This window comes from Nansenia antarctica (assembly GCF_963989245.1).
Source record: "Nansenia antarctica genome assembly, chromosome: 8".
In the NCBI taxonomy this organism is placed as follows: Eukaryota; Metazoa; Chordata; class Actinopteri; order Argentiniformes; family Microstomatidae; genus Nansenia; species Nansenia antarctica.
Genome location: NC_137678.1, coordinates 16,890,973 through 16,905,150, shown reverse-complemented (window position 1 = coordinate 16,905,150; position 14,178 = coordinate 16,890,973). Strand labels below are relative to the sequence as shown.

The following is a 14,178-nucleotide window of genomic DNA, read 5'->3' as shown; positions in this document are numbered from 1 at the left end:
GCTTTTGTGACTCCCAGGTAAAGTATTTTCTTGAGTGATCTGAGCACACATTGATAGTGTGTGAATTGATTTGACTGATCAACTCTATACTAACTGACACCATACGTACCTTGTATCAAAGTATAAAGATAAACACCTGCACATGTTTAAAGGTTCCTCTTTGTCCTCTACAGGCATCAGATCCTGAGCTGAATGAGAAGGCTGGCTCAGACCTGAAGAAGGGAGTGGACAATCCTGACTTTAAAATCTCTCAGTTTGATATACTGGAGAAGGATGTCGAGAAGGTCACTAAGTTATGATGACTCCAACCACTGTGAAATGCTCCATATGAATGAAAATGGACATTTGCCCTCTCACATTTCCATTGTGGATCTGTAGCAATGATATGTATTGCCAAAAAGGGAACCAAGTGTGTAATTGTTTGGTGAAGTTGCTAAATGTGAAGTTTCTAAATATGTGTGGTGGTGGGGTGGGGGTGGGGGTGGGGGTGGGGGGGGGGGGGGGGGTGCGTGTGTGTACGTGTGTGTCAGTGACATGAATGTCCAACAATATTGTACATAACCGTATCATTGTAATTTTGTAAAGAATCTTCAACATTGTGTAGATTAAATATATTAATCACTGAATGGAATGAAAATATAATTAATTATATTTATATGACTTCAAATATGTACCTGTGTATAGGAACAATGCTAATGTTTATTTTATATTTTACAGCACTGGGCTGATTTTACATCATTTTAATTTTGTGAATATTAGGGTTAGGGTCGTACCCCTTTGTTGTGCTAGTATTTGATTTTCATTGTTTTTGTTATAGTAATTTGGTCATTATTGTATATTCCTCATTGTCATGTATAGTAGTTACTGTGTGATTACAAAACAATGTGCTATCCTGAAGAGACATTGATGAGCAATATTGACTAAAAACATATACACAGGGTAGGCAAATCTCTGGTCTCCTTGACAACAGACAATAAAGGAAGTTGACAAAGAAATGGTCCGCCACTTACCTGTTGCAAGTATGTCATGAACACAAGCCCTCTGCTGTTTGTGGTCTTTAGGGAGTGGAGAGGGTAAGCACTTCTATCTACGGGTGCTAGGGCAATATACCATGTTCCTGGTTTTACTCTCTGGAGTGTCAATTGTAAACTGCAAGGTGAGCTAAAATCTATTTTCTGAATGTTGTGATCATGTTGGAATGACATAAGAATAATACATGTTTAATCTTCAGTTGTCATTTCCTGAAGTTTCAGAAAACAGGTGCAGTGATATTATAATAAGTTGCTTTGATTTAAGACGTAGGCTCTTGGGATTACCTTTTATGATGCTGTTATTTTTTGTCAAACCTTTCTATCTAAATACTCCTTTCACCTCGAAAAATCATGTCAAAGCACATCCATGGTCACAAACTGTTACAGTAGAGACAGAAATAAATGTGGTCGCCTTGATCATTATCAGCTGAAAATCTGAGCTGTAATTTTACTGAACTTGGACACATTTTTTTTACTTTTAGTGGACAGATTGGTAGCAGCAGAAGACACACTAGTCATCTCTGGGGGACTCTACTAGCAACTACTAGCTTGATGGAGGGTGAAATCAATTTGGATAAACATAATTTCAACTCCCAGCCCTCACAATTCCGGCTTGAGTTCTTAAATGAGGAGCAAGAGTAGTCCCCAGGTAGCTAGGAGGCCCCTTCCTTTCATTCATTTCAGCCTATTGACAATGATTCTTAATTGACCATTCTTGCCAACTGGCCTACATTGAGTTAGCTCTCTTTTAATTCTCTTTACTTTACCAATTGTATTGTATAGTTCTTGTGGGTAAGTTCCTTGACCTTGTTCTGTGGGCTTAATAGAGACATTACTATGTACTAGGTAGAAAATACAAGATGGATATGATGATTAATTTAACACCATTTTCTTTAATGATAAAATATATATAAATAACAATAAATAACAATACATCATTGAATGTAATGTAGAGGAACAGGACAAGCAAAACAATGCTGTTAAAAGTAAGTGCAATAAATGTCATGAGCACAAAACCTCTCATGTTGAATGGACTCTATTAAGTCAAAACTAAAAAGCATTTTGTAGTAAAGTAAAGTGGCTGAACAGAAACAACATTACTCACACACTGTTACACAAAACAATGAATTTCACAAGCTTACATTTCAAATGTATTTTCATCAACAGCTTTTCTCAGCAACATTAAACATTTTAAGGCATGTATGAACTTGTGTGATGAAAGAGTATATTGCATCTCCAAACATGTAAAACACTATCCATCTAGGAAAACTCATTGGTTACGCAAAGATCTTTTCAGTGTCTTTTTTCTTCTTTTTGTCAGGGCCGGTGACAGCTGTCCAACCAGCATCCCTCATCCGTTTCATGGCAGCCAGCTTTAAGGCACCAGGTGATTTCTGAAAGGCAAGGCTTGGAATCTGAAAATATAAGGATAATATAAAGAGAAATGAGGAAGTAAACTAGTAAGACATTAATTAATGGCTAACTGTTAAATCATATAGCAATTACTTAACTACAAATGAGACTACTAAGATTATGACATATCATACTGTATACTAAACACCACACCACATTTGTGAATCAAATTCAATATATTACAGTTGTATTGAATGATTTAAACTACTGTGTGTACATCAGGGGGAGCATAAATGCAAGAGTGGAATATACAGAGGCTCAGTTTACCTTCTTGAACATGTCCAGTTTGGGATGCTTTACAGCAGAGACACTTGGTTGTAAGCTGCTCTTGAATGGCTCAGCTGCCCCAGCAAAGCTCTGTAATGAAAAGAACCAGAAGAACATCAGTATGATCCAATATGTGATGGGACGTATTATCGGATGTATTATCATGTACTTTGATGTATGTGATGGGACAACAAAAAAGTAAGTAAGTAAGTAAATAGGTGAGTGAGTGAGTAAGTAAATAGGTGAGTGAGTGCGTAAGTAAGTAAGTAAATAGGTGAGTGAGTGAGTAAGTAAGTAAGTAAGTAAGTAAATAAGAACAGTGTGTTCTTTAAACACCAGCATAAAGGAGAGTCATGATTTACCAATAAATCATTCTGCTCAGAGCTGTCAGACTCGGGATCAAGCTCCAGGGTGCTCCTCCTCCACAGCGCTTTCTCAGTGGAGGGTGGTGTTCTAATTCTGTAGGACTACAGAGGAGACCATTCAAGGATACATACAATAAGGAGAATCCTTTGGGTGAATGGTCTGCAAATCATGGTCAATAAAACATAATCAATAAATACTACAAATCAACTAATACCTTAATCCGTGGTGTTTCTCCAACCCTGTTGTGAATGGAGTTGGTGTTCCAAGATGGAGTTTTGAGGCCTTCATTTTCATTTTCCTTTGACACATGAAATGTACAATGTAAGTTAATCAACGTCATGATGCAGTGATCACACACCGCACATGTCAGTAGCACAATGAATGAATGCAACAAATTAACTGAAATGAATCAACTGATACCTTATTTTGCAGTGTTAATCCAACCCTGTTTGTGGAACTCCTCGATGAAGTTTTGAGTGCTTTATTTTCAGTTTCCTTTGACACATGACACATACAATGTTCATGTACAAAAAGTCATTATACTGTGATTATTCAATACAACCTCCTATTCCACGATATGCATCCAGAATATTACAATTAATATTTAGTGGGTTAATTAAGGAGGTTCATCACTTACATTGATGTCTGGAGTTGAAAAAACTCTCTTGTTTGAGCTTTGGGATGGGGTTGGAGTGACAGTCTTCTGCTTTGTCTTAGAGAAATCAAACCCAGGCCTCTTGGAGACAGCTAGTTTTGGGGTCTCAGGGCATTTTATTCCTTTTGAATTTGATTCAAGCAGCTAATTGTTCAACATAGAAAATGAAATGGATTACTATCAGATACTTTAAAAATACACCAAATGGAATACAGAGCATTTATCCCCAGATATATATATACCTGTTTACTCTGTTTCTCCAATTGCTGGCTCATTTGCAGAGATGCCATGTCTTTTTTCAATTCTGTTATCTCCTGTTGTAAGTTCTCCTAAAACCCAACAGGACAGCATGAATGAGTAAAACACCATACATAACATCATTGTCTTATCAAATTACTGCATTGGAGTAATGAAATAAATGATACGTCAAAATGTCCTTACTACTGTACACTTACCCACTCCTTCTTTAACTGTTTTAGTTGTTCTTTCAAACTCTTGGTTTCTATGTTTTTCTGTGACAAGTCCAATTCCTGAGGAGAATTTCAAGAGCCATTTCCTTAAAGTGCTCAGAGCAGAAGTACTCACATTAAATGTCAATATACTGTATACATATATACTATAATGAGCATACCAGTGATGTTCTAATAGCATCAACCTCTATTTCTTTCCTCTTCTTCTCAACAAGCTCTGCATCATCTTTCTCTTCAACCATTTTGTCATACTGGTTCTGATACCAACAGGGAACAAAATGTTAAATAGTACGAGGAACATTTCATTTCGGCAGTGGAGTGGATTACTTTGTGGACATTTATCATAGGACAACCTTACCTTGTGCTTTTCCATCAAGGCGACCATATTTGCTATTTTGTGCTGACATTTGATTTCTGCATCTTCCTTACACTTGATGGCTTCAACAGCTGTGACCTTCCACTGTTGTACCTGCAGGGAACACACTGTATATCATGTATTTTCAGACACATCTATTGGGAGCTGAAAATGTACTGCATAAACGTCCAAAGAATAACCTCTTTCTGGAGCTCTGCTTCAGAGGTTGATTTAGTCCCAAGATCATCAATCAGTTTTTGACATTCCTCATCATTCAGTTGTTGAATATTATTTGACTCCTCTTTTAATCTGTGAATCTAAAGTGGATGATATAACAACTGCATTACAATGTGGGAACATTTCCCTATACTTTAAAATATGTATTTAGGTTCATTAGCATAACAGATATTTTAACATATTGCTGTAGATGCATTCTGCTTTTAATAAATAAGTCATAACATGCCATACCTCATTTTCAAGTTGACTGGATTTTTCCACCTCCTTTACTCTTTGTTTTTTCAGCATTTTAATCTGGGAACAAACAAGGAAACAATTAGCTAAATGAAAAACAATTATGTTGTCGAGAGATGGACATTTTTACAGATGATATTTGATAGTCACTACACACCTCTTTTTGGCATTCATCATGGGATTTAGTTTTACCCTCCAATTTTGTCTTCAGGATGGATAGCTGTAGAGAAAAAAAAGACACATTTCATACACTCTAGATTTCAGACATGGGGACTTGTTTGATTCCTTGTTTTTTCCTAATCACCTTTGTTTCCACTGATTTAATGTGCTTCTCTTTTTTAGTGAGTTCAGCCTGCAATTCTTCACACTAGAGAAATGAGTAAAGAGAACATATACTACATTCTGTAATATTTGGATGGAGATTTGTATACACACACAAGTTGACATGTTCACTTTCTTACACTTTCTTCAAGCTTCTTCTCCAAATTCTCAGTGTCTTGACCTTGTTCTTTTATGTTGGTGTTTAATGACTTCACTTCCTCTCTATTGGTAAATAGGAGAAGGATTTTTAAATTGTCTTTCTTTACAGTGTATAATTACTCATATACAGATGTGGATATTCAATCTAACCGTAATTGATGATTTTCTTCTTCAAGTCGTTCAGTTTCTTTTGTGATGGTCATCTCTTTTGTTTCAATCTCCTGATTGGCGTGAAGATATTTCCAGCACATCAACACACAAAGATGAAAGAAGCAACATATTGTCTTGCAAAGTACAGTACACTGTGGGGCTTTAACTCACAAACTACCAAAGAGTTCCGGAACACTAAGTGTTTTATGTGGTGTTAAGCCCAATGCACACGGCGTGCGATTTTGTCGCACCGCCGAATTCGATTCTCCATTCACATTCATTCATTCATTGGTGTGAATTGAGAATCGAATGTTGTCGTGCGACAAAATCGCACGCCGTGTGCATTGGCCGTTAAACTAGCAACAATACTTTGGGGCAACTTTATTCACCCTCAGCACTCAATGAGTTAAATATTATAGCTAAAATGTTCTGTTTACAGCACCACATTTTCAATTCAAACCTTAAGATGAGCTTCAATAATTTTCGTCTCTGAGGACTGATTCTTAATCTGCTCAACAATGATCTTCTTCTCTAGTTGCAGCTGGTTGAAACGTATAGATAGCTCTTCATGCTTCATCCTGGGGAAGTCACATTACATTATTATCTTTATAGTGGAGGAAAACCATCCTGACATTATTGTGTGTGTGATATTCCAACTAAAATAACTCACTCATGCTGTGCAATGTCTTTCTTTAATTTCTCTATCTCCTTGATGGATGTTTCGTCTTTCCTCAACGCAACAGATAACTGCCCCTCAACCTCTTGTACTTTACTCTGGGGAAATATAAAATAAGTGGTGTGATTCTAGTCATTTAACATGGTGTGATTGTTGTTCAGGTAAGTATACCAGCTTTTATGTATTCAAGGAAAAGGTGGACAATGGAATCAAACCTCAGTCACAAGGGCTTTTTCCTTCAAATCATTGTGTGTGTCTTCAGCTTTTTTAAGAGCCTTCTCCAGTGAATTGTTCTCTACAGACCTTATCTCCATTTTAATCTAAAAGAGTAAAAATACATGCCTATAATTCAAATATAACTATTTTATCACAGCTATTAGTAACCTGAATGCCTTTATGTTTTAATTACACATTTCTGTACACAGCAAACCAGGAAAGGATAAAGGATTCATTTTTAAAAAGCTAGACGATTCTTTGGCGTAAATTACTATAACATACCCATTGTAGCCACATAATTACAGTACCTAATAACAAAAACAAGTAAATACCAGTGCAAACAGTAATATGAAATAAAGTTGAAGCAAAATACTTCCGCTTAAAGTCGTGTTGTAGACTAGAATAGATTATTTGTAATGGACAGAAATGTATCTATATAATTGTATCTATAGAATTGAATGTTATCTCACCTTGAATTGCTGAACTTGCTCATTTTTCTCTGCAAGATCATAAGTGAGTTCCAATGTTCTGTTATTCACTACTTCAATCTTTTCCTCTAGTGACAGGATATATTTGGATTTGACATCCTACAGACAATAATTTAATAATTATGACACACACTATTAATTACAAAAATGTAAGAATTTGTTCAGGATGTTTCAATTGATGGTCTGGTTCCTTAGCCTGAAAATAGTCTATGGGCTAGGATAAACTTTAATTCAGGATTCAGAGTTGTTTATATAGCCACTACAGCTAACTTTAGCCTAACTAACAAAAACAACATTGGGAGTGATGGGGGCTCAAAAAAAGTGTTCAATATTTGCAGCCAAATCTCCCTCTAAGTACCTTCCAAGCATGTCAGAGAGTTCATTGAAGTGATTGTGGCCACAAATCTTGAACTTCTTTTTTTTTTTTTTTTAGCTCCCATCACTCCCATTGTTTTTTTGTTAGCAGTGACTAAAGTTAGCTGAAGTTAGTAGTGGCTATTTAAATAAGTCTGAACCATGGATTAAAGTTTCTCCTAGCCCTGAACCAACCATTTAAGCAGAGTGCCAACTTGTGTTCAAAGTTAAAATTAGTCATTCTAGTCATTACCAATTCATCCTCAAGGATTTGTAGCTGTCTGTCTTTATTTTCTTTCTGCTCTTTGAGTTCCTCTAGAAGACAAGAATGATCTTCAATATATAGTGCATATTACACAACTAAACTGAAATGATACAAACATAAACCATGTCCCCTCACTGGAATAATGCATTACCTAATTCAGAGTTTTTCCTGTAAAGGTCGTTGGTGATTGAGGTCACCTTCAGTTCTAGTTCTTTCGCCCTGGGGAAATGCAAGTTAACATTAACACTGTAGTAAACAGACCATTTCAGTGATGAGTTTTATGGGGGGGGGGGGGGGGGTCTACTGAACCTACTTCTCTATCTCCAATGTCAATGATGTTTGCAACTCCTGAGCTGTGGCCTGAATCTCTAAAAGCTTGTCTGTTTGTAGATCTTTAATTTTATTGAGCTCATCCAGGCTTGCATCTTTCTGGATGAGGACTGTTGCATATTCCTCTTTATTGAGCTCTAGTGCAGCAGCAATAGCTTTACGACCTTCCTAAACATTCAAAATAAATAATGCATGGTTTAAATTACATAAAGCTAAATAAGTATCTCCAATGACCAGAAGGTTCTTTCTAAATATACAGGGTGAATTCATTGACATTTTATTTTCTCTACATCCAAAGACAGTGTATGAAACAACATACTGTACTAACCTCAGTATCTTTATTGAGCTGCTCTGCTCTTTGTAGTTCTTCAAATGGGGATTCTTGTTCCTGTTTAGAACTTTGAAGGACTTCATGTTGTTGGTCTGTGAAATGAGATACGATGTTCTTACAGTTTACAATTAATGATAATATACCAATGATGACTTATTGTCAGTCCTACTCTAACATTCAGTCCTACTCTAACTCTAAACAGCAATGTTTTGGGAGTTGAAGTGAGTGCATAACATACAGTAGGCAACACCTGTTATTTAGTACAATAGCATAATTAACTTGGAGCTCATTGACTCAAATTTGTAACATCAAGCAAGTGCTTGGTATTTAAATAACTTTGAACAGTGTTCAACTTTATATTTTTCTTTCTTGATATCACTATTTGCATTTATAAACTCAATGACAAATGTCATTGTCTTGAAACAACTTTCATACTTGCGGTCTCTTGTAACTGTTTGAAACTCTCCTGGGTTTCATGGAGGTTTAGCAGGATTTCCTGAAGTTCATTTTCTTTGTCCCTAATTTTAACCTGAAGTATTACAATCTGTGGAAGATAATTCCAGTTTTCAGATTTAGCCTACATGGTCACAGTCAAATTCCAGTCACAAGATGCATTATTAATAAGCTAGGCCTATATCAAGAGTCCAAGAGTCTCCAACTTCGGTAATGTAGTGTGCAGGCTCTTGTTCCAGCCCTGCCCTAACACAACATATTAAATAGCCTGTACACCATATACCTACATCAGCACTTCAGGACTGGAATTGGAGAGCTCTAATTTATTCATTTATTAAAGAGAGATTTACTGCTACTGACAAACCTCCTTTTGTTTCATGCTGTATTCTTTCTCAAAAGTCTCCTTTAGTTCTTCAAATTGTTGCAAGCCCTCTTTGACTGTTGAATGATTAGAACAGGAGAGTTATTGAACTTAACCTTTAATAGTTACTGTAGGCCCTAGGCTATACGATTAAAATTCACATCAGACAATGTCCACAACAACCGAATCTATACTACTAGTAACCAATACTGCCCTGCAGAGGCTAACCACAATACCTAAACACATTTATAAGTTATAAGTGAAATTATAAGTGACATTTTAAGTGAAAATCATAAGTGAAATTTCAATATCTGTTTTATCTTGTTACAAAATGTCAGAGTTCAACCAATCCAATACATTTTAGAGAAATGTGATATAAAGAATTGCAGTATTGCATTTGGCTGGATAGTCATTAAAGATTTTTAAAGCCATTTTCTCAGTTTCACTGTTTGCGTAGTTACTGCGGTTAGCCTCTGCCGGGAAGAATAATTCTACATCCTATTCATACCTTTCTGCATTTCATGACGGTTAGTTTCATCTTGAACACGGAGGCCCTCAAAGGCATTGATCATCCTCTACAGTAACAATAAACATGATCATCAACAAACAATTTTTCTACCAACTAATATTACCCTGCACATACTCCAAAGAAGTATTTTTGGAGAGGAATTAAATAATTTCAATCAAGAGATGAGGTGATGACATTCACCTGGATATTCTCACTATTCTCCATATACAGTTGATGGGTTTCTTCTCTCTCAGACTCACCTAAGAAAACATGAAGTATAGTACAACATACTAGAACTAATAATATAGTACAATATACTATAACTAATAATATAGTACAATATACTAGAACTAATAATATAGTACAATATACCAGAACTAATAATATAGTACAATATACCAGAACTAATAATATAGTACAATATACTAGAACTAATAATATAGTACATGGGCCACAACACGTCAGTCTAATTCTGCAAGGTAGCATGTAAAAACATTTGGTATGTTATACTCACATAGATTTATTTTCTCAGCTGATCTTTGAAACGTATCCTTCAGTATGTTACATAAGTTCCGTGTGGCATTCATTCTATCAGGGAAATAAGGATTAGCTACATATAGAACACATTCATGATTATATAAGGTATCTGGAAGCTAACCTACACATTCTAATTACTAAAACTAATTGTACAACTTCAACTGTATGAAACAGCACGCAACTCTTTCTGACTAATTGATGGCTCTTTGAAGCCTCTGTTCAGTGTCACTGTTCTTAAAGTGTGGATTCCACTGAATCTAGCCCTCTATTGCAACAAATCAGCCGATAACAACAACAGGGATCATTTTGTTGACCCTAGCCTAAGACTAGATTGTTGAGTAGGGCCTACAGTGTAAATTAATAACAAGACAAAATATTAATTTCACACAAAATCAAATACTATACATACTTGTTCCTAAGATCAGCATTGTCACCGATCTGTTCCTCAAGTTTTATGCTGAGACTTTCATTTCCAAACTGTAACAAGCAGACAATACATCTGTGATGAATATACCAAAGGACAACAGCAAGTCATTTACACCGCCATTTCAAAATATAACCTGTTCTACTTACTTGCAATTCCTGGATGGCTTTGCGTTGAGTCTCAATTGTTCTTTTATTTTCTTGTAGTTTCTGTACAGCTTCTGAGACCACTTTGACTTTCCAACATTTGACTTTCTCAACTTCATCATATAGCTTTGAGCACAGTTGACTCGGTTTGCAAATAGTCTAGGGGAATATATTCACACATAAACATATGTCTGAGAGTCTAGGGGAATATATCATACATAGGCCAATATGTCAGAATTTTTCTATGATATAAAAAAAATATATATAATATACAGTAAAATGGTATTACTCTCTGAAATGTTACACAAAGCAATAATATAGGTTAGCTACACATATCAAGACCAAGAATGGTCTTTGAGAAAAAGTCTGCACTCTTCACACAAGCATTTCATGTTTACTGACTTCCTCTTCTTCTTCTTCTGGCACAACTGTCATCTTGGATAGGCCTACATCTTTTGAGAAACAGAATAATCTCTGAGGACATACTGCTACCTCCAGATCTATGTGCGACTCACACTTTACAGAGATTTTTTTTTTTACAACAATTCCAGTTGACACACATTGTCTAAGAAATCAGGCCTACACAATAACTAATGTTTAGGAAAATAGAAGAGTTATATTTGGATGGGTACAAGCATTAGTGTGGCACCAATATTATTTGAATCAATGACATACCTGCTCTGGTGGGCTTCATAGGCACGACCTTTGCATTGGGAAACGGCATAGTTGATGCTTTTTCAAAATATTTATTGTAGCCCTACAATAAAAAAGAAATAAACACAGTAGCTTAAGTATGCCTCGTTGTTAAAGTGAAACACTGTCACACCAAATGTACTGGCTTGCTTTTGTTTGGTTGTAGACTTTACATTGAGTTGCCCCCAGTTGCTGTCAGTACAATACTACCTAGGACCCCTACTTCACATAAGAGCTACTGTAGGTTAATATATATATATATAAGCCTACAATGTTGAGCAGTTTGTGTTGTTACACATGGCATGTTACAGTCCTTAGGCGTCATTCCAACATCCCAATGCGTGCCGTAGTAACGTAGGCAAAGCTACACCATCTAGCTACATCTACATTACAACATTAGTTTATTTCAATGTATCAATGTTTCATTTGAATATATTTGGATGCTATTCTGTCTCGAGACTAACTGCCGTTGTAGCCCAACGGTCTCCTCCGGGAGAAGACTGGTGTGACGTTATTCACTAATATAATAATAATATAATACGTGGGGGTGTCAGCAGTAGTAGACATGTTGTAAATGATGTTGCTTAGTGATAATAGTACCAAATAAAAGTGAACACTCTACTCCGTTTTTACTGAGCAAAGCAGTTCGTGACTGTACCTAGCTACTTTAATAGCATGTTAAATACATTCCTACTATAGTCTGTGGCGATTTAACCCTTTCTTTTAAGATCAAAATAAAATAATAAAATTAGCTAGGCCTACCTGCTCCTGCACAGAAGGCCTGTAGCCGCACATGTCCTCGAAGCTTTCCTGAGGTTTGACAGGTTCGACGGTGGAGACCTGCCCTGTGAGTGTGGGAGGCACCAGCAGCTTGAAGTTGATTAAGTTGAATCCTCTATCTCTCTCCATCCTGTCAGCACTGTGGTCCTATTAGAATAGATAACATAGACACGGCAAACATTACGGCCTTAGAATGTGTTGCTAATGTTAATTACTACAATTACCTCAATTGGTACACTTAATTATACAGTTCCCAACCCAACTAGCTACATTTAAAGTCCGTTAACGTTAGCTGATTGACACCTGACAAGGATCAGCTAGTTATAACATGCTAACAGTGGGCTAGCCACTCGCCAGGCAGCTCAAACAGTCCGTCGAGATGCTATATAAAGCATATACTGGTAAGCTTATGAGCAAGGGTATTTAGCAATATGATATTTCGATAAATAATTGAGGCAATTTGTAATAAAACCGTGTTTCACAAAACGGTGAATTACCTGTCGAGTTGAGGGAGACAGATGTTAAACGGCAGTTAAAAGATTGAAATGTTCTGAATCTGGACGTTCTACAAGCACGTGACGTGCAGGTGAGTCGGAGCTGCAGTGGGCGTGGCTGAAATTCGATAGTGTCCATCAAAACCGACTTCAAATTTCCCGGAAATGACTGCTCGCCTACTAAATTTCTCGCATACTCAAATCTCGCATACTGTACTTTGTGAACGTACTACATACTCAAAATCTACGTCATATCTAGTATGAGTAGTATGCTAGTACGCTATTCCGAACACAGCAAACTATGCAGTAAAGATGTGGAACGCCCTTCCTATAATCTTAAAGGAGTGCAAAACACTGCCCACCTTCAAAACCACTCTCAAAAAACATTTACAGGAGGCTGCAATCCGTAACTGGACCCTCTAAAACAAAAATCAGATTAAAAGACCTGAACTACCCACTGTACATACTTTGTGTTTTGTCCCCCGCCCCCACCTGTGGTGTATGTCCCCACCTGTCCTACCCGCTGTACATACCTTATGTTTTGTTGTATTGTTCTTCCCATGATGGATGTACGTTTATCTTGTAGATAGTAATAGTTATTTGTCTGTATTATCATGTAGATAGTACTAGTTCTTTTCTTATGTCTGTCTTACATGTAACGATGAATTGAAAATCAAGGACCCCAATTGAAATAAGCCAGTGGCTTTCTTGGGTTTTTATCCTCTTAGTTTGACCTTGCATGTAATATGTACTTTCATGTACCTACTTCTGCAAACATTCTAATAAAGTTTTCAATCAATCAATCAAAGCCAATGAATGAATGAATGAATGAATGAATGAATGAATGAATGGACTTTATTGTCATTGCTACAGTACAGGTACCAAACAACGAAATTTAGGAGGGGTGGCTCCCCTGAATCTGCAGTAGATTCATGGACACCACACAGATCACCTGTTTCCCGGTGAAAGGTTCCAGATGCCAAGAACCTCAAGGTAATGAGGACTTGGAGTGGAATAGGTACAGGCCTTCCTCGTTGAGACAGCTGAATGGATAGTCCAGGCTCAAGCAAAGAAATTATTTCTGATGCATTTTCCTTGTGCATCCGAAAGCGGTCTCTAAAAGTTATTTCATCAAAGTAAGTCAGTGGATCACTCCTATCCACAAGTACCCGTCTGGCTAGCCTCTGTAAGGCATGCTGGTCTTCATTGAGATAATCCAAGTACTCCATGCTTCCTCACAGACAATGTTAAACTGAAGTTAAACCTGCCTCCTTGGAGGATTAATTTAAGCTCCAACTTGGTTCAATTTAGTCCTAGAATAGCTCTAAACTTCCTTCTTGCAATCATCTTAATTTAAACCAGAATATATTAAATCTGTCTTGTTTTAAGCTATGTCTCTGCAAGACGTTTTTAGTTAAACCAGTTTAAATGGCTTTTTAGTCTGTAACTAGGCTTAAGCCATGT

The 14,178-nt window shown here is 36.6% G+C and overlaps 1 protein-coding gene across 1 annotated transcript; it reads right to left on the bottom strand.

Moving 5' to 3' along the window:
• Positions 1-2,308: 2,308 nt before the first annotated feature.
• On the bottom strand, positions 2,309-12,349 carry LOC308163950 (synaptonemal complex protein 1-like; the record flags this gene model as incomplete). The annotated part of the gene is made up of 9 exons (XM_080538120.1): positions 2,309-2,446; positions 3,074-3,178; positions 4,364-4,459; positions 4,561-4,671; positions 9,842-9,900; positions 10,155-10,228; positions 10,587-10,654; positions 10,751-10,906; positions 12,203-12,349. 9 exons carry the CDS (start codon positions 12,347-12,349, stop codon positions 2,309-2,311), a joined length of 954 nt encoding a protein of 317 aa, XP_080394246.1.
• Between the last annotated feature and the right edge of the window lie 1,829 nt (positions 12,350-14,178).